We start from the raw sequence: 21210 nt of genomic DNA, 5'->3' as shown, positions 1-21210 counted from the left end.
TGAAACACAAGGACAAGCTTGCCTGTATATATGTAAAGAAAAAAATTGGTTGTTCTTGATTGGAGGATGGTTTGTTGTGCTCCCTGCCTCCAGTAGATAATTACATGTGCCAGCCCTTAATATTGAAAGTATAATCCTCACTCTTAGTCAGATTTAGCAAGCAACATCCTCACCAAGGCATTGGTTTTGCTGTGACATACTCAGTTTGAGAAAGAAATGGCATTTTTCTCTAACACGGTGACTTACTAACATAGACTTCTTTACAGTAATCATGGTGCGTGTTTGCTACCCTTTTTAGTGGCTATTTCAAAACCTGGGCTTTCCTGATTTAAAACAAGCCTAATCTAATCCCATTCAAAAGATCTTATGTACAACTTTTCCTTCAGAGGACAGGAGGGTGTGAAGATTTACGGCATGACATCCTGCCCCTGCTGCTCTGCTGAGAGCTGACAAACTGTTTATTACCATCTCTAGGAGCAGTGGGAAGGACACCTCCCTCCCCAGCTGAATTTGCCCTCCATTCCTGCTGGCACTGCTTGAATTTTGATCACCTGTTTGTTTGGAAATTCAGAGTATAGCTTTGCCGATCGAGATAGAGGCAAACATCCAAAAAGCAGATTTCTATTTTAAATAATCCCAGTTTATGGTTACAGAAATAACAGCAATATGGAGTAATAGCAGTAATATTAAGTAATAGTAATATTGAAAGTAATATTGAAGATTATATTGAAAGCCAGTGATTTGCAAGACCACCTTGCATGTTCATCCTCTTCCCTTTTCTTAGGAAGAAATTCTTAATGTAGACTAGGATCTATAATAGTTTTATAAAAGATTCAAGCACCAGATCCATATGCTTCTTGTATATTTAAAATATATGGTTCAAATATCAAAGAACAAAGCCTGAACCATGTTGATGGTTTTCTTCAGATGTATTACTTTCTTTTTTTTTTGTCAGTTCAGGTTTTGCAGAATTAAATGGTTACATGAAAAATAATTTTGCTATTTTATGATTTTGAGTCATCATACATAAAGAGAGTTTAAACACCGATAAAAATACATTTGTCATCACAGCCAGTAATTGCTACCTGCACTGACCTCGTGGACTTTCCCAAACTAAATTTAATCTTCATACAACCTGCCCTGCTTATTAAAATAACGGTAACACCCAGCATTTTTCTCCCTTCTTTTCATTGCCTCCATTGCTCTTTTTTCAATATCACAAGTGAAATACTGCATCTACCTTGCAAAGCCCTTTTTGAGTGGCCTCGTTTCTTTTAAGCAATAGCTTTGATCTTCATTGCATAGTTTGTGGGTGTTCAGATCTAACAGACAACATTTTTTATATTGATGGTGCAGCAAATCTGGCCTTCTCCCCTTTTTAAGCAGCATATTTGGACTTAGCTTTGTTTAAGAGCACTGTACCAGAAGTTGATTGTAACACTAACTGGAATGGCACATGTTATAAAATCTATATTGCTGTTTATTTTTACTGTTTATATTCCCTTAATTTCTGTTTAACAGGAAACTCAGTATGTTGTTGTTTTGCCTCACAGCCTCTGGCCAGCCAAAGTGGTTAAACTGGCTGAAGTTCACTGTTATTTGAACTGAATTTCCCTGGAATAAAATGTGTGATTAAGGGTTGGAGCTCCTAAATTCCACAGAAGTAGGAGCTGACAGCAGATGTCACTTAGTAAAGTAGACCATCTCACCAGATGGGCAAATATGAAATGCAGAGGCTTTTCCTGACATCATTTTGTTTTAATATGATAGAAATAAAATGCCTTGTCAGTAAAATATAACCAGACAGTTGCTTTGTAGTCATTTTGGATACATGGTTGGTAATTCAAAGTCCTGCTGCCTTTGCGATATTAATTATTCTGTGCCTCTTTGCAGCAAGAATATGTGTCAGACCAGCTGAATGTACCACAGGCAGCTGTAGTGGTTCGGAAGTATCTGTTACTCTACTTGCAATTTAACGTTAGTAAAAGATACAGGAAAGCAACTTTGTGGATCATTTTCAGGATGCTAGTTGATGCATCAGGCAAGATTATAGACAGGATTTCATCCCATGTTTTGGAGTGGTATTCCCCCTGCAAAGGTATGTTTCAGAGTAGAAAAGCAGTTCTGTAGAGCTGAGAGCTGCAAATGTGAACTGCCTCGGGGGAGCTGGGGCTGCAAGCAGTGTGCTTAATGACATATGTTCCCATTAAAATGTGTAAGCTGTTCTCTTGTACAAGTGGTTAACACCTTTTTAATCAGGCCGTTTATTTCATTACAAAAATAAGCACCCCAGGTTTGAAAATGATAGTATTTTATGGTCAGCAGTGTATATATGCATTTATATGTATATAAAAATATGTATATACACAACTTTCAGTGTGATTTAATGTAACTGAGACATATAAATATAACATACTACTTGTAACACAAAATACGTAGTTATACTGTGAGCAAAGCTGTGGTACTCACTCAGCAGTATCTTGATGCCATCAGAGATACTGCTTCATTGAGAACTGTTTCTCTTAAATGTGGAAGGCAGTTGATGTCTGCTGTTTTGAATCCCACATTTCGACATGATCATGAAGTAAAGATCTTCGGAGCACACGTTAGGATTTGTCTTTTTCACTGAGCACTGAATTTCCTGATGCGGATGAATTAGCTGGTGTCTGAGGAAAAATAGTATTTTTAGTGTATTTAATTACCACTCAAGTTGTTTATCATGTTTTCTAGTCCTAGTTTTGTGTTATTTTGACTGTCCCATGTATTAATTGTTAAGCTTATCTTTTGTGACAACACCCAGAAGGCACCCTTTTATAAATCAAAAGTAAATATATTACCCTACCTTGCAGGGGTGCCATAAGGCTTAATTAGTTCATCTTTGTAAAGTGTTCTGAGATTCCCAGATCAGCATCAAATGTTTGTTATTAATTATAGGGTCTAGGGAGTATATTGGATGATTTCTTAATTCAATTCTCTTCAGGCAACCTTAAAATAAATAACTTTGTAACATCTTTATTCTTTTAAATTCCTAAAGCACTTTTGTCTTGGCTCAAGTAATTCTGTATATATTTTCCTGTTACTGACTGTATTTTTATTTCTGGTATTGTTTTTTTTTAATATAGTAATATGAAAAACAGTCTCACTGTTTTCCCTATGAATTCTGTTATCTAGATTATTCTCTAATAAAAAGGTTTTGTTTAAACATTATATGGTGGGGCTTTTCTGCAGTTGGGGGCGTTAAGTAATTTGCTTGGCTTCCCCTGGGAAATTTACAGAGATTACATGGCACTGCTGTGATTTATCATTTCTACTTTACTTCTGACTCATAAAACATGCATTATTTTGTGTTTACCTTCAGCAACAGATCACAGGAAATTTCATCATCAATCAAAGTGCTTTAAAATCAGGAGAAGTGATAATGTGACAAAGGCACAGTCAGCAACTGTGCTTATTGGAGAATCATTTATTGCTTCATTGTGTCGTAACACTTCTCATGTTATTGCTTTTCTCAGGATCGGGTTCCTGTCGATTTAGTTACTCAGATCCCAGCATCACCGTGTCCTACAGTAAGAACAGTTCTGCAGATTGGACTCAGCTGGAGAAAATTAGGTTTGTTAGAGCTTTTTAATCATTTTCATGCTTTCCAGCTGGGCAGCTGGTGTTTAAACCTGGCTCTTTTAAAACTTGTTTTATTTGTTAACTTTTCAGTTTTCACTTGGTCATACACGTTAAAAGATGAAGGGTGAAATTCCTTGCTAATTACAGAACTGCCGCTGGGTTTGGTAAATCACAATTTCATCCACTGAGTATGTGGGAGGTGAGAATGACTTCAGTCTTAAAGTGCAACTCCAATAACCAGCATGTTCTGGTGCCTGAAAAACCAAAACTTTGATGACTTCTGCATTTTAGCATCGCTTTTAATGTCAGCGAGAGCCATATTTTATAGTGCTACAACTTTCTACATTGGTAGGATAAAATATTCAATAAAAATAGTTTACAGTTTGATATGAACGCTTCACTCTTAACATTCTTGTAGTAACAAGATTGTGGTGAATAGTGGCTTGCTTTTATACAGACTGGTTTACATGAAAGCACAAAGAACTATGAATGGGAAAATTAAATTTTTTAATTGCAATGTGCACACCTTTAAAAAGAAAGTCAGTGTCAGAGATGGATTTTTCTAAGAGACCATAGTATTTTTTAAAGAACATTAGGAAAAACATTTTGCACAATTGCATATATACATAGTTATAGAACTGGGGAAGAAAAAATTGTCATTTATATGTAATGTCCTCTCAGTCTGCCTTCCTGCATTACCCTAGTGTCTGTGCTACACAGGTGATTTGCTTGAGCCTATTTTCACTCCATTGATACAACTTGCAGAGCAAAAGGCTCCTTAATTTTTGATGAATAAGCAAAACTGTAGCTGCAAGACTGTGGATTTCAGAATCTCATCCTCCAACTCCTTGTGGGAGTAAGGTTAGGATTTCATTTAAAAAGCATAAATTATGAAAAATTTTATTAAAACAAACGGTACTCATTCTTATCTCAGAAAAATATAAAGCAAGAGTAACTTCACTGCAAGCACTGGTGTTGCCTCAGAGTAACCACGTAATACCTTTTATTTTTCTCACACTGATGCAAAATTACACACCTAGTCCATAAATTCAGCTCACTTGCTCTCATAGCTCTGCAAGCCAGGAAACTGAAGAGTTGTGATGGTGCCAACGCAACTCTTGAAACCCAAATTTTTTGAAGGTAATGTGTATACAGTATGATCTCTCTTGCCTCAACTTTGATGCTGGAGCCACCAGTAGAAAATAGGTCAATAGAGCAGTGTCGTGCGAAGTGGAAAGGATGAATTATGGAAGGATGCTCGTTTCTCCTGTGGTCTGTATGAATTACAGTGTTTATTTGAATGTGCTTCAGCGACTTTCACTGCGCTACACACAGCTCCAGGGAATGGTGGGAGAACTGGGGAGACATGGGACAGGAGGGCAGCTGTGAAGGGGAGGTGTCGTGTTGGTGTGTGCTGTGTCAGTGGGATTTCACCTCTGGACTCCCAGGAGGGAGGGAGAGGAAGGATCTCTTGGGGAAGACGGGTGCTCTGTGTGGGCTCAGGGAGAAGTGACAATGTCTCAGAGCAGCATTGCAGTGGAGGGTGACAGACATAACATTTAGCAAGTGCAGGGTGATTTGTGGGGGCAGATTCTGGGTGTGAATATGGGACAAATGCAGTTGCTTTTCAGCATTTTGCTTTGCTTTCAAAAGAGAAGTTCCTATTTTCTTCTCTAAAACCAATATATTGGTGCCCTTTTTCCATAAAAGCTCTAGTTTGTCTCTAACTAACTATTCACCCTTGAAAGCATCACTACCGAGACAAAAGCAAGGTTGAGTAGCTGACATCTTGAAACACCAATTTTGTAACTCCTTGCATCCTGAAGTTTGAATGTAGCTAATTCCTTGACTGGGTGATTAATAAACCAAAAATAATAATTCTCACCGTTTCTTCCTTACACACAGAACTCAGTCCTTTCATTGCCCCTAGCAATGTAAAGATGTTCACCCAGAGCTCAGCTCGAACCTCAGTCCTTCTGAGTCAGTCACCTCGGAGTCTGCCCAGTCACCTCAGAGCTGTGACCAGCACTGAGCATGGACATGGTCCTGCTCTACCTTGCTGCTCTTGAAACATCTGCAATGATCTGTTGTTTATTGCTTTATTCTTTGAATCAGAGCTGCCTGTTAGGGCTGGATGTGCACTGCCTGGCACAGTAGGACTCTGCCTCAAGGCAGATATTTTCTGATCTCCACAAAACAGCATACAAGAGTCATCAGCACAGCTGTGTCACACCTAGTAAATGTGTTATTTGAGGGAACAGTTTTCCTGGCTATGGCTTAAAATTTGTCTAAATTCATATCGTTGATTTTTCAGTGCCCCTTCCAACATCAGCACAATCATCCACATCTTGTACCTTCCTGAAGATGCTAAAGGGGAGAACATCCATTTTCAGTGGAAACAGGATTATGTTCATGCTGGTGATGTGTATGAAGCCTGTTGGGCATTGGACAACATCCTGATCATAAATGCTGCTCACAGAAAAGTTGTGTTAGAAGATAATCTGGACCCTGTGGATACTGGCAACTGGCTTTTCTTTCCTGGGGCCACAGTTAAGGTTAGTCTGAATTTCCAGGGCTTAATGTTATTATTACTCTTGTATGTAGAAGAAAACAGTAACATCTAAACAAACTGTGAACACAAGGCTGTTCAGATCACTCCATCTGCTTCTAGAATTGGGCTCACTTTAACTTTGTTTTTACCTTTCCCCTGTCCCACTGGGGCTTTCTAAAACATTTAGACTTTTCTGCCATGACCAAGACCAAATGGCAGTTTATTCTGTCATGTCAAAGATCATGTAACAGAAAATGTGAAACAGCTTCCTTTTAGCAAAACAGTGCAATATTTTTGAAACAAATTCAAATCTTTCTGTTGGATATTTTGAAAACTACCTGCTTGTTTCACTTGGTGTTATTGAGCTACAGCTACTCACTTTACCACAAACCAACACAAAAAATATGGTTTCCCAATTTTTCTGTCTGTGAATGTCCCATTTTCATTGCAGCATACATTCAAGTAGCGGCTGCTCCTTAATATTCTCTTTTTTGGCATGATCCTGTTTTGGTGTATGAAATCCAGCCAGACCATTATGCCTTGGCAAAAACTCTAAGGAGCCCAGCAAGATCTCTGTGCACAGAGTTCTTTAACGTGCAGAGTTGTTCAGTATTTGGAAAGCAGCTGGATTCTTGCTTTCTGTGTTTCCAAGCAGCCAGAAGTTGAACAGCAGATGACTCTCTGGTTTCACCCTATTTTTCATTCACAAAAAAAGCAGATTTATGTCAGGGTTCATTTATGATGCTGGTAATGGTTTTGGCAATTGCACGGGAAACAGATGTTGAATACTAGGGCAGTAAGAGGTTGGTTTTGGCCTCATCCTTTTCCCACAGAACCTGATATGAAGGACCTCACACTAATAGTTTTAGAAATAAATATTCCCACTAATCTACTACTCATAGTACCTGTGTATTTCTCTTTTGTTTACTTAAGCAAGACCATTTAAACTACATTGACAAAGTTTTTACCTGAGATTTTAGAGTCAAATAATGTCCTGCATATTTAATGAATACTATGTGATCAGTTCACACTTGTTGTTTTGTCAGTCTTATCTCTGGATTTTAAAATCCAGCCCATACATGTGAAGGTGTGAAACCAAAGCAAGGATCAATGTACCATAGGCACCATCACTTCTCCTCAGATAGCCAAGCCTAAATACTGCATGCTCCTTCTGAAACACCTGCAAATAGCATCTAAACTTCAGCAAATAAACCTCTTTTGTTGTTGTTGATGATGATGATGATTTTTTTTTTGTGTGTGATGTTGGTGATTATTTTGGGGTTTGTTTAGTTAAATTCAGCCAGTTTGTGTCAATACGCAACTATGGTTACATGACAGATAAGGGACCTAAACCCAGGAATCACTGAGTATTTCTAGAAATCCCATTTAAGCTCAAGCCTTATATGTGCCACAGGTGAGGATTCAGGAACCTGCAATTTCTCCAAGGTCATCTTCTGTTTTAAGTACAAGTGAAATGTGCAAATACCTGTTCCCAGCTGACATCTAAGTGTAGCCACTTACACCAGGTTAAGGATGTGCGGAAGACTGCAGCATAGCCACACTGGATTAAAGCTATACATGATACAGGGCTTTTATTCTTCATGGGACCCTGCAGTGTATCTAGATTATCACCAGAGCACTCTTTTACTCAAATTACATTTTTAAGGTTCTGGCTCCAGTCTTCCTCAGATTTTCAGGAACAATCTTGCCAAATATAATTTGAACAGATTTTGCAGTGTGAATTTCATGTTACGTCAAAACTAAAACTATAAACTGGGTCAAGATTTACATCAGATCAGCATAAACCCTGTCGTAGCATTCTAGGATCAAGAACAATTTTCTGACTTTTTTTTTTCTTTTCATGCTTAGAACATTATATAAAAATTTACAAAACTTGTAATATTTTCTTTAAACACTTACCATTTCCCTAACCTCAGTTCATCACAAACACAATATTTTGTATAAATAGAAAAGTAAGAATCTTTATAGATTGTGCTAGTGACATCAAAAATGGCATAGGGGAAAGTTTTAGGAGATTTCTCTATCATAGTCAAAGGCATTGGCCCACAGAATAATGTTTGAGAAACCCTAACGGTGTTACAGGGATAGCTTGCATCACAGATAATTTTATTCCCTTTTTCCTACAAGTCCTTTTTCTTCCCAGACATCAAGAATTTGCTAAATAGTCCTGGTGAAATATTAAGAAAAACAAAAAGAAATAAAATGTCTTTTAAAATTGCTTGTTATGCCTTGTACATGCTCTTACTGGATGATTACCAAGTTGCAAAGAAATTGGGGTTTTTTCTGTCGAAAGCTTACTTTGGTAGTACTTGAACTCTACTAAAATAAGTAGTAAACGTTACAAATCCAGGAGTTCTACTGGTAAAACTGCTCAGATTAGCAAATTTAAAAGGCAACTGAAATGAATGAAAGTACTACCATAAAAACTACTCTCTGGGTCCTGGTTTAGGTTCTGTGGTCAACTCAGTCACTGGAGTGGACAGTGCCAGTATTAATGGTAATTATACAGCAGTGTGTTCACTCCAGTTTGGTGGGTTTGGATACAGTGTTCTCAATAAACCCTGTGGGAACTTGCCTGAGCCCAGCTTGGGAAGCAGTTTCTCCTCCTCTCCCAGTCTGCTTGATCTTGGACCAAGAATTTCCTTAGGTCTCTTGCTGCTCTCAGGAGTGGTTGCTACTGCTTTGAAAGCACATGGCTGGTTGCAGACGCAGCTGGACCTGGCTATTGAAATAGGATGCAAGCTGAGAGATAAGCCACTGAATTTGTGTGGTTTGGTTCCAAAGAAGGCAGCAAAAGGCAAGAGAGATGCTGCTAGCAAGGCCAAGCAACCCTTAGGAGATTAATTGAATCCACTGGAACGTATTTATCTGTGTTGGACTGTGTAGAAGGGTGTTGAACAGGATAAATTCCTGACCTTGTTTCAATATATCCAGTGACAGCTCTGAGCATGAGCGTGGACACGAATGTTGCACTGGTGGTTGAGATTGCTGAAATGCATGAGATGGTGCTGTGCTGTGAGAGCTGTTAAAGGTCTGGGAACCTCAAGACTTCATAGCTAACTGGGGGGAAAGATAAGATCTTCCTTCAGTAATACTTCTTGGATCTCTACTCCTATAGAACAGAAAAGTGATCTCTTCCTTCAGTGGACACTTCATATTTCTTATGTATTTGACCTGTAATTGCTGTGTTTTGAGGTACAACATTTGAAGTACAAAGGTTTTTTTGTTTTCTCTGATTGCCCTGGGCCAAAATTGGATGTGTAAGCTCAAAAACTGAGGCTGAGAAGGGAAACAACCTCACAACCTTATGTCTCTGCAGTGCTTTGATTACATAATAATAGCATGGAGACCAAACCACCTGTCTCTGAAATTTTTCCACTTCTGGGAAAAAGCAGTATGGATCATGACAGACACTGGAGCATCAATGTATTGATCATGATGTGTTAGTCCAGTGGCGCTTCTCATTTTTGAGAAGAGCCAAGTTACCGAATTGTTGTCTCTCAGTAGTTACAGCTGCTCTTCACTTGGTGGCTGAAAGTTGCCATCCAGCTGGTCAGCTGGGTCGGTTCAGTCTGCAGGGTTTGGGGACCACACCAGCAGTTGTTGGTGCTGCTGAGCTGTGTGTGCACAGCCTGGCATAGCATGGGATGGGGCAGGAGGGGAAGGTGTGTGCCAGCCTCACTGAGCAAGTTGGGTTCAAGACCAGAGAATGGCAACTGATGAGCACTATTCACTACTGTGTACATGACCAAAAAATCCTGAAACTCTTCAAATCCCAATATCCTGATTCACTAAGCCCTTTAAGTAACTGGTCACCACCATTCGGCTTGTTTTAATTTCCCAGATATGCATGCCAGTGTAGCAGAACAGAAAGTTGCACAGGAAGAGAGTGGGAGAACTGAGCACTCACACTCAGAAAAATATGCTGAATATGCGTCTGTAAAACACTGACCTTTTACCACGCCCTGAGCAGAGCAGGGCTGTGCACATCCTAGATCTGCAAGTCCTTCCTGATCCTGTGTTGTTTTGTGTGTTACTGAGCAGAGAAGACATACACAGAGGCCTGGGAGCTTGGCAAAGCAAAAGGCTGATTAAGCTATTCGACCCTCTCTAGTTCTAGAGTAGATTTCCAAATGTCTGAATACTCTGTTAATTAATAGGAATGGCTTTGGAGAGTCTTTTTTCAAAACAAACATCCTGATATTCCATATATATCTCTCTTGGGTTTGTTTGTGCTGAAATTAACAAGATTTTTTTCTCTTTTTTTTTTTTTTGCTTTTAAATTCTTGTTTAAAAAAGCCTTCAGGTTCCATTTTCTGAATCAGATCAAATATGTTTGAAGGAGGAGAGGTAATGCTCTATGTATGCCACTGTGAAAATGGCAGATTGAAATTGCTATGACCTTATATTGGTCAAAATTACAAAGATATAGATGCTTCCTACAAAATTTCTTTGTTTTTTGAAAAAGATATAACAAGGCAGTATTTGGTCTGTGGGCCAAACCCAGCCTTCTAACCAGCTGCTTTGCATCACAGGAGCCCTTATCCACCACATCTTCCTGGGAAGAGACAAGCAGGCTTCCTGCTGCACCTTATCTGAGAGCCATTCCTGCTTCTCTGTGGGTGGAAGGAGGAGTGTGAGAGAGAAGGAAAGGTGAAGAAAGCATTGCAGGGTGCACAGAACCTGTCGACTGGCTCCCTTTAGTGAGAGTGTGGCCACTCTGAGCTGTGCCCATGAGGGGGCATTTGTATATCCGTAGGGCTGGATCTAGCATGGAGTTGCTCTTGCTTTTTTGTTTTTGCCTTTTTTTTTGCTAATAATCACACTTTTAATTAAATTAATAATACTTAGATACAATGCTTAGGGGTTCATTAGAACTGACAGGTGGTTGACTGTGGTGCTGTGAATCGCTGAGAGTTGCTGTCAGGCAGCAACACTGAACCTGCACCTTCCTCCATGCCAGTTCCTGTGGCTCGGAAGTGTTGGGAGCGATGGCAGGGAGCCAGCACTAGCTCTGAGCTGGCGTCAAAGCACCAGGGGTCTTTCCTGCCTCCTAGAAGGAAGGAATTTGGTCTTTGCAGGTCACTGTGAGATGCACATTAATGAAAACAACATGAATTGACCCATTTGATGCCAAGGAGTAGAAACAACTTTGCTTGATTCTTTCTCACTCTAGTTTTACAGTGGTATACATGCACAGCATTGCTTTCAGAAGAACACATGATGCTCGTGGCAGAGTGCTACAAACATCAATAGTTCCCAATAACATAGAGGAATAGTTCAGTTCATGCCAGTTAAATGACTCATTAAGGAAACCGGTCATCACCAGAATGACCAATGTTGTACAAACATCATGAAATGTCCTAGAAAATTAAGAACCCCATACGAATCATACAAATCCCTCACAAACAAGCAAAGTGTTTTGAGCCTCAGCCTTTGAATAACAGTCTCTACTTGGAAATGATAAGTGAAAACACACTTTATGAATGTTTGTTGCTACGTCACAGGACAAGTTTCATCCCGTTGTTTTGGAAAGGGAAAGAGCACTATAACCCCCTGTGCAGCTGGCCTGCTTGTGCAGCCAAAGTTTTAGTTCTGTACGTTAAATGATGTAAAAAAGTAGCACGTGGGAAAGATTAAAGCTCTGTTTATCTCATGGGAAGGTATTCTAATCACATTGTGGTTTTTCCTTTGATTAAAGAAGGGATGTCAGGCCAGAAGCATTTACAGCCAAATCCACAGAATTTAGAATTTGAAATTGTCCTTAAATTCTGTCATTCTGTCTTTGCTGGCTGAGACGTTGCATACAGAGTGTGATTTTTATCAAGACTTAATCTATCCTTGTACCTCCTATCATGTCAAAGTTTAAAATTTTTTAAAACCTGCATGACTCATTCCCAGAAAGACACAATATCTAATTTATAGCTCCGTTGACAATGCTGCTTCAATTAATTTTCTTCATCTTTTTTCTTTTTTTCTCTGCTTCTCATATCTCATCTGTTTGCATTGCCTAGATTTTAATTAAAAAACCTCTCCTCTCTAAGGAGCAATCTGAAGTGGCAAAAATAATCACTTAAAATATTACAGTCATTAAAAAATTGGCTGCGGTCAAAGCCATGCATTTTCAATTTGCCGACAAACGATATTTTCGTTTCTTTTTAAAGTGCATTTTGTATTTGAATAGCATACGCCAGCCAGCCTGGCTACCAGAGATGCTCCTCCAGCTGGGTGGGCTGCGTGACAACTCCTTAATGGGGGAAATTGATGGCCCTCTGCTCGTGTAGAGGTGAAGGCATACTGGGCAGATTTCTTTCCATCTGCCGTCAGCCCTTTGCAAGCTGGCACTGCCCAAATGCCCAACACATTCATTCCAATGCAAGAAATGTCGCCAAAAATTAAATCGTGAGGCTACAGCTGTCTGAAAGAATCATCGGGGCCATTAGGCCCAGGGGAGATAATATGAAGAGGAGCATCAGTGGTCGTCACTGATAAAAACCTAATTAAATGATGGTGAAGATGACTGTGGATACTTTAAAGGCATAGAGGTGAACAACATTTTTGTGGAAGTGTGGGAATGAACCTCAGGAAGATGATATGCAACACCTCAGCCAAAAATCTGTTACACTGAGGAATTTCACACTAGTGTTTCCTGTTGATGCTTTGCCGAATGGCACAGTTATATCATTTAGTTGCCCTCTGTTCTACTCTCCAAGTAAAGAAATCCCATACTGTAAAGCCAAGAGGTATGTATTGATTCACAAGTTTGACTTGAACAACTGGGACAGAAGCTGGTTTGGATGAACTTCAGTGCTTCTGTTTACATTCCCAATATTTGTCTTTTGACTTTCTAAAAATTTTCAGGGCTGTGTCCTTGGCTGCAACTGTGACATAGGTTGATGCTTGTGCTACTTCACATTTCAGGGGGAACTGGAAATCTTTAAAAATATGGAGATTGTTCACACATGCTGCATGGTGTAGGACCCTGGATCTTACCTGGGGCCCTTAAGCCATTTAGATGCTACAGAAAGTTGGTCAGTATTTACTTACGAAACCCTAAAGGAGGTCCAGTTGGAAAGTGCCTGCTTTGCCAAATCTGTGTGCCCTGCTTTTGGCTGACCTACAGTTTTCAACATCCCTAATTTAAACCCTTCTGCATCTCAGATGATCAAGAGGCCTTCCTAAAAGCACCTACCCAAAAACGAGGATGAAAGCTGTAGGTAGAAGATGTAAAATATAAGGAGTATAGAGCAGGATAAAGTGCATGACAGACTCTGGGAGAAAGCTTGATTTTGAAACCATGCATTGCTCTCTCTCCCATATTCTGTATCTTCAAATTATTAGCTGATATCCTCATAATGTACAATAGAAAGCTCACCTGAATTAATAAGACTTGATGGGTCTCACAGGCAGTTTGGCTAAGAACTGTACTTATAAACTAGAAATATTTATAGATAACAGCAATTTTAGCAGGAAAATATATTTTTGTAATAGTGGTAACACTATGGCATCAAAGAGCCCTGAGTAAGGAATGTACCATTGTTGCCTCTTAAGGTGCAAACCAAAAGATAGCCTGTGTGCCAGGAAATTGCCATGAATTTATAAAACAGGAGATAAGCTGGGCATGGGGAGGTGTGGGAGTAACAGGAAATATTGCAAGAGAGGAGAGTGCTGATCCTGGTCAGCAGTGCATTCTTCAGTGTGACAAATGATAGGGCTTGTTAAAGAGAGCACCAAGGAAGTGTCTGAAAGACATCATATGGGGAATTTGACAAGCCTGGTGGGCAGAATGGGCAAGTGCATGCAAGCCTGGTTGTCTCACCAGCAGACACAGTGACAAGCATTGGCAGTCAAGGAAAAGTGAGCCATGAGGTGGTGCATATGGGAGATGGTGGAGGCAGGTGTGGATAAACCATGCAGGGCCTTGAAAATGGGGAAAAAACAGCAATACCATAACTATCCAGTAGGCAGACTTCAGAAACACAGCAAATTCAGAGTGAAGATTAGATTGAAACCAAATCCAAGAATGTTGAGATTTGGGAATACATCCAGCCAATTTTCATTTTGCCCTATTCTTGCAGAGCAATAGCTTAACAATTACAGCTAGTGCATAATAGTATTGGCAGTGCCAGATTAAATTAATCTATTTGTTGGAATTTGGTTCTTTTTTTCACTTGGGATCACCATGATCTCTGAACAGGACTTGGCTTCTTTCCATTTGGCAATGGGCAGGGGTTGTTTATTTAGGAATACAATAGTTTACTTATGGCAGCCTGATAGTCCCATTCCAGTTGCAAACAATGGGAAACAGCTACTTTTATGAAGTGGCTGCATTCAAGTGCCTGCAAGTGTCCTATGTTCTATTAGTAGGCAATTTGGGAGAAAACTTTGTTAAATGAAGTTTATCAGATTTGTCAAAGAATTTATTTTCTAAATTAATTTTTCTTTACAAACTAGTTAACTTTTCAGTGTTGTAATTTGCACAACACACTAAATGTTCCACATGCTTCTAATCCTCTTTAGAAAAAATTGAATGCTGCTTTAATTGTGGACCTACAGCTGATGCTTCCATGGTAACAAGGAGAAACATCCTACAAGTTGCTGTCATTTGGCCTTTCTAGTTACAAAATTTGCACAGAAGTTAATTTGTTCTTATCTTATAAATCATTTAAATGTAAATAAAATATAAAATGGAGAACAAATTTAATCTGGCATTCATAAAAGAGAACTCTGCATCTACACAGTCTGCAGTATCTCCACTTTAGGGAGAACTTAATCCAGTTAGTTTCAAACACATTACATGTCCATTCCATATTTTTTATCACTTTAAAATGACAAAATAAATACTTTTAAAATTCAGTCCTTAAATACTGGAAATATGCAGACCACTACTGCAGAGGCAAGGCCTTTAATTTGGGAAAGAGGCAACACAGTATGTAAATTGTACTTTAGTTCTTTGTTTCTAAAGACTTGAGTTCAAATCTTGGGTTGAATCTAAAGCGACAACAAGTTTGATGCTTTCACTTCCATGTTTAATCTGTTCAAGCCCTGTAACAAAACCACCACGTAATCCAACACAATCAGTGGCCTCCTGGATGTTGAACCAGATTGACAATGTCCTTGGGGGCAAGGGACCATCTCCTGGAAAATTTGACTGAGAGCTCTTTGAGGTTTTTCTCCCCTCAGCAGCCCTTCAGATGAAAAAGAAGCAGTAAAAGCAGAGACAGATAGTGACTACTTGGAAAGTTAAAAGGAAATATGGAAGCTAAGAGTGAACTGAGAGTGATGGTTATACAGGTGAGGGAAATATGGCAGGTGGTAGAGAATAAGATCATGAGCAGAGGTGCCCTGACCCTTGCTGGGACAGCATGGCTCATAGAGCTTATTCATATCTGCTCCTCCCATGGGAATGTGTCCAGGGTCCCAAATGGGTCAAAACCATACAAGAAAATTATGGCCCGCCCTCAGAACTTATTTAAAAGCCATACCTTTGCTTTGAACATTTTTCTTAGTTTCTGTAAAGGTCATTAACTTCAAAGGTCATGAGCTTCTATTACTGGTTTCATGGGTGTTTAGAATAACAGAGGGAATTAAACCCCACTCTGAACTTTTCTTCTGTGTAGCTGTTTCATATGAGAGTCAAAGCTAACATGAGCAGATTGTGATTTGAGCCATACGTTGTGCAATTCATTAACACATAAAATATGCATAAAATACATATTCATAGGTACTATGTAGCGATGTATAAAAGCCTAAACATAGCTTTATAAAACTAATTAAATAAATGATGATTTTGAGCTTTCTTAAAAGGTTGATCATACACCACTGTATAAATAATTACTTACTCACCCCTTTGCCAAACTGGCCGTTTATTTATTTTGACAACCTAAATGAAAACTTCATCAGATGTACTTCAGTAAGTATTCTGCTAGACAGCAGAAGGACATACAAATATTAAATGATAACGGGGTTGTATCTGATTTGTGTTTAAATTAATAAATTTTTTTTTAATAATTACATATCCACTATCAAATACATACTTACATATAACTTAGCAACTGAGAAATAAGTAAGACTTGTAAAGGATTTTTCAAAGCTTGATGCAATTGTAATAACTATGTCAGTAGTCTATTTGTCTATTTGTTTCCTGAGATGAAGAGTTATGTATAAATTTGAATTAAGTTTTAGCCTGAATATTAATTTTTAGTGTATTTATTTGACAGCCTGCAAATAATAGGACTTTTGTGACAGATTGATTGACAGATAAAGCATACCTCATTTCTGTTCAGAAAATGAGGAAAATTTTGAAAAGCAAGAAGGACAATAAACAAATTACTCTTAAAATTCTGCTGTTAGCAATACCTGTGAGCGTGAAGGGTAAAATCAGTAAACAAAAGCAATTTCTCAGTCAGTTATAAATAACTGCATAGTACAACTGCTGTTTTTCAAAGAAAAGATATAAAACTATGTCATTAATTTCTGCTAGTTATAATATACTCGATATGTAAATTTTTCTGCCTTTTCAGTGGCATATGTGATGTACTGTGTATATGCTGCATTAGTAGAGCAAGGAGACTTGTGACAAAATCTATTTAATTTCTGTGAGAAATTATCAACACTTCTTTCTATTGCTTTGGCCTTTCTTTAGAAGAAAAACACTTTAACAGCAATTTCTTTATTTTAGCAGTTGAAACAGTCTTTACATTTTTACAGTGTGTTATATCTTTAAGTGATATTTAGTTCTGCATTACTAAACATAGAGCTGTTGTCATTCAAGTATAGACCAGAAAGTCTCTATACAAAAATCAGACTTCAAGTACTCAGATTTTTTTTAAAATGTGTAGACACCTCTAGAAATGTAGTCACAAAATACATTCCTCAATATAAATTAATTGCTAAGTTATTGGCATCCATACTTGAAAATCATCAATAAAAGAATTTCAATTATGTCTCTTTCTTGCATTGATAAATGAAGGGTTATAGAATATGACAAAATGTGTTATTTTGTACTTTGTTTATGAAATCCCATAGATAATGGTGCACTGGGCAGTTTTCTTTTCTCGCCCCACCTCTCTCTTTGTTAAAAATCTAATTATTCCCTTATGTGACACTACCATGACCTTTTTAAGTGCAGAAGAGGTGATTGTCATATTTTCCCTCGGCGCATTACCAAGGGGTTCAGAGACAAGAGGGCACTGCACAGACGATACTGAAAAGGTCAATGCAATTTGGCATTATTGTATCTCTTTTTCAGATGTTGAAATATGGTAAGAATGCAGAATTCTTCTAATTAGTATTTTCTTATTTCAGCTTCCATTTTTAAGAATCTGAGGATGTCAATTTGCATTAAGGCCAGGTAGATCTCCTTTAGAAGCTTCCAGTACCTGTTTCAGCCCCACAGGTTTGGCAGGCCATTATCATTTTATCAGTCACACAAGAAGACAAAATTAGGATGGGGAAAAGAAGAAAATCTGTACTGTAACCCTCATGCTTTTCTTACAGGCAGCTCCTTCCAGGCCAATACTCCTGGAGAGTCCTGGCAGTCAGGGCATCTTGGGGGAGACACATGGCTTCATTTTATGCTGCTGAAGTAGTATGTGCAGAAATGAAATTGGAAAAGCAGACACATTGGGTTTGGGAGCAGTCTCAGGACCCCTGGGATTGCTGTATCACAAGATCTAGTTGCCTCTAGAGCTATTTGTTTTGTTATTTGAATTAAATATAACAAATATAGCCTTTTCACTTGCACACTTCAGGCCCAAAGTTTACTGTATGGCAATGCATAGCAATTTTTAACGCAAATACCTCTCTAGCAAAAATTAGGGCGTGGGGATCTGACATGTCTCATAGCACAAAAATCTTATACCTACAAAATCCCCATAGCAATATTTGATATACTAGTGAAGCTATTTGTACATACAGTTGTTTGTGGGCCAGACATAGCGGCAATACTTTAAAACAGAAATAAACACCCAGAGATGTGGGGTGTGACTTTTCAATGCAAGTACAGTTTTGCCATGGTCTGTAGTGGGTTTGTAGGGAAGCAGGTATGAGATCAGAACACAATCGTTGTTGGGGCTGTACAGGAAAGATAAAAGATGACTGCCCATTTTTTATTTAGTTTCAGGCATCAATAACCTACAGCTCACTCTGAACAGGTCACCTTACAAACCCAATGTCACGTCACCTTCCATGTGCTCCTTCTGCCCACAGCACAGCTGCCAGTCAGATGGGAACTCCATCTACTTCCATGGGACAGAAGGTAGCGAGTTCAATTTTGCCACAACCCGAGATGTGGACCTCTCCATGGAGGATGCCCAGGAGCAGTGGACAGAAGAGTTTGAGAGCCAGCCTAAAGGGTGAGTGTTCCCCACCTGTGCAGGGCTCTACACAGATGTGCAGCATCACTCCAGGGATGAGGAAACTGTATGAACAGAGAATAGGATAAATAGCAATACTGTGAACTTTAGGAAGGAAAAGAGTCCAGAAAGCCCAGAAGGAACAGTCTGTCCTCAGACCATCCTGTCACTGAAATGTTTAATGAAAAAAGTCATGCTTACAAATTATGTAGCCATTCTAAACAAGCACCTGATGTTGATCTGGTTTTTTTTCATTCACACTTGAGTATTGTTAACAAACTCATATCCATGTGAAATCAAATTCCTTGACGACTTCATGCCCTCTGTATCACTGCTGTGAGCCTTGCCTTGCCATGAGAGAGCTCCTGCTTGTGCAGAAACCTGTGGGTGCTGGAGGAGGAGGTGAAGGCAGGACAGATGAAGCAGCAGTCTGTTCTCATCTAGCAGTACCAAGAGCATGACCATGCCTGCTCGGCAAAAACTGAGAATTTGGCTGATAATTTACTATTTTTCTTTTGAATATATACATTGTGATTCAAAGGGTCCCTGTAAAGCCATATCCAGGGACTGCTTCAAGGCCACTGAAAGTAACAAAGCTATCTAGGACAACAAAATTACTACTCTTACCAAAATATGATTGAGCTTTTAAAAGATGTGTGTCCTGATAAAGCAGTATCATTTTACATACCTTAGCGTATAAACTCTGACAAAAAGAAAATAACCAGCAATGAGGTCTTGACTCCTTTCTATTTAAAAAAAAAAAAAAAATTAAAAAAAAAATTAAAAAATCATTAGTTGCTGTAATCCCAGGGCAATGAGAAATGTACACTGTTAATTTATGGGTCTCCACTGAATGTTGGTTTTAACCTACAAAGTACTTCAGATCATTAGCAGCCGATTCAAGTGCTGCCTGTGCTGTGCTGAAGGTAGAGAGCATCTTTTAAGAAATACATGCTAATGTGTCCTGTGGACACGTGGTTTATTTGGGGCTTACAGAAAAAATATTCGCTGTGACCTCTGTTCTAATAATCAGCCCATGGCAGCAGGTGCTGCTTCAGACAAAGGGAAGAAAATAAGCACGTGTGTGTTGTGTGTTAGGTGATCATGTGTGATATCTTTGAGATGTGTTCTCAGTTCTTTTCCATCTTGAAAAAAAACAGGGTGTAAGTGTTGCCCATGGACATTTGCCCTGTCTGTGGATCTTGTCTCTGCTGGACCAGGTGTTGGGTTAAGCTAAGCTTGGCCACTTGCAGCCTTGGTTAGCAAATACACAATTTCTTCTGAATTACGAATATTACACTTTCCCTATCATACAACGCCTAGATCCAATCCAGGTGCCACTGCTCCCTAGCCAGGAGTGAGGAAGGGCACAGCCAGCATATGCATTCAACTCTCTTATCCTGTGTCCCAGCAACCAGGCCCTGATCTGCCCCCAAGCCTGCCAGCCCAAAGCCTCACAACTTTTTCTTTTTTTTCTTTTCAAATTTTATTCTGTATTAGTAACTTCCATCTTTCAACTGTTCTATAAGAATGGAGATTTAAATTGCATGCAACCATGAATAAACACAGAACTCGGGTGATGCTATGGACTACATCCCCATTGTATAAAACTGGCACCTCCACCGTCCCTCTTTTCAACATTTCTCTGGGGTTTGCTTTGGGACCTGTGTATAACAGCAAATATGCAAATCCCTTCTTAAAGAATTTCTCCCTTCTCAGAGAAATATTTCTCCCTTCTTAGAGAAATAGTTTTGAATGCTATTTGAGCTATATCCAAACAGTCAGCACTGTATACCTGAGACAGAGCTTGCAGGAAGTCCTCAGGCTCTGTTTTGTCATGTCAGCTCTCAAAGGAAAGGCAAAAGCATCCCTTATAAGGGAGAGCAAATGGAAGCTCAGGTATAGGGGTCACCACCACTTTACTCTGCACCAAATGCTCCTGGAGGTGAGGGCAGAGGAGCTTATCACTGTTTTTAATAAGCAGTGATTGGTATTTTTGGCATGTACCACCTAAAGCAGGAGGCTACATGGATAGGGGTTGCTGTTGTAAGTACCACACATATTTCCACTGCCATTCTGCTTCTTTTTAATTGCGTAAATTAGAGCCTCGTCCTAAAAGTAGACACATCCCCACATCAGGCTGCCTTTGTCTCCAGCAGGTGTATTGCTGCTTTGGACCTCCACATCCCGTTGGTCTAGTTTAGCTGCATATATTTTTCTATCACCTGTTCTGTAGAGAAAAAATTCAAGAGTCATGTGATGGATAAATTAATACAAATGTAAGTGTTAAATCAGGCCATGACCCAGGATCCTTCTCTATTTGTCCTTACTGACAGTGTGTTGATATATTTCTACTAAAATGCCACCTTTTTTTAAAGAGGTAGAATTCTGTGGTTTTCATTTCTGATGCTGCCTAAAAGGAGAGGATCCCTGGAAACATCCATGATCTGCATCATTCATGACCCCAAGTTGTTCTGTGGGTCACTACAGAGAGTGCTTTAATTGAGCTAAATAGAGCATACAAAAGATCAATGGAGCATTGTGAGATTTTGTTGTGTAAGTTAAAGTAGGCACAACTGCTTAATTCTGTATTTGCCTTCAATCCAGGAGACCCATTTTAAAAATTGTGTTTCGATTATATTGCACATTACCTTTAAAAAAACT

General features: G+C 39.1%; 1 protein-coding gene across 2 annotated transcripts in view; it reads left to right on the top strand.

The window, feature by feature from the left end:
- The window catches only part of RELN (reelin), a 279445-nt gene that overhangs the window by 147777 nt on the left and 110458 nt on the right, over positions 1-21210 (top strand). For both annotated transcript variants that reach the window (XM_051805023.1, XM_051805024.1), the window contains exons 9-11: positions 3513-3609; positions 5933-6173; positions 18401-18546. In XM_051805023.1, coding sequence (XP_051660983.1) covers positions 3513-3609; positions 5933-6173; positions 18401-18546 — 484 coding nt within the window. The remainder of the gene's footprint in view (positions 1-3512; positions 3610-5932; positions 6174-18400; positions 18547-21210) is intronic.

The sequence above is a fragment of the Manacus candei genome, unplaced genomic scaffold, assembly GCF_025592945.1.
Source record: "Manacus candei isolate 608988 ecotype Guabito, Panama unplaced genomic scaffold, ASM2559294v1 h1tg000063l, whole genome shotgun sequence".
Classification (NCBI taxonomy): Eukaryota; Metazoa; Chordata; class Aves; order Passeriformes; family Pipridae; genus Manacus; species Manacus candei.
The sequence above is the reverse complement of the archived record's forward strand: the minus strand, read 5'-3'. Positions and strand labels throughout refer to the sequence as shown.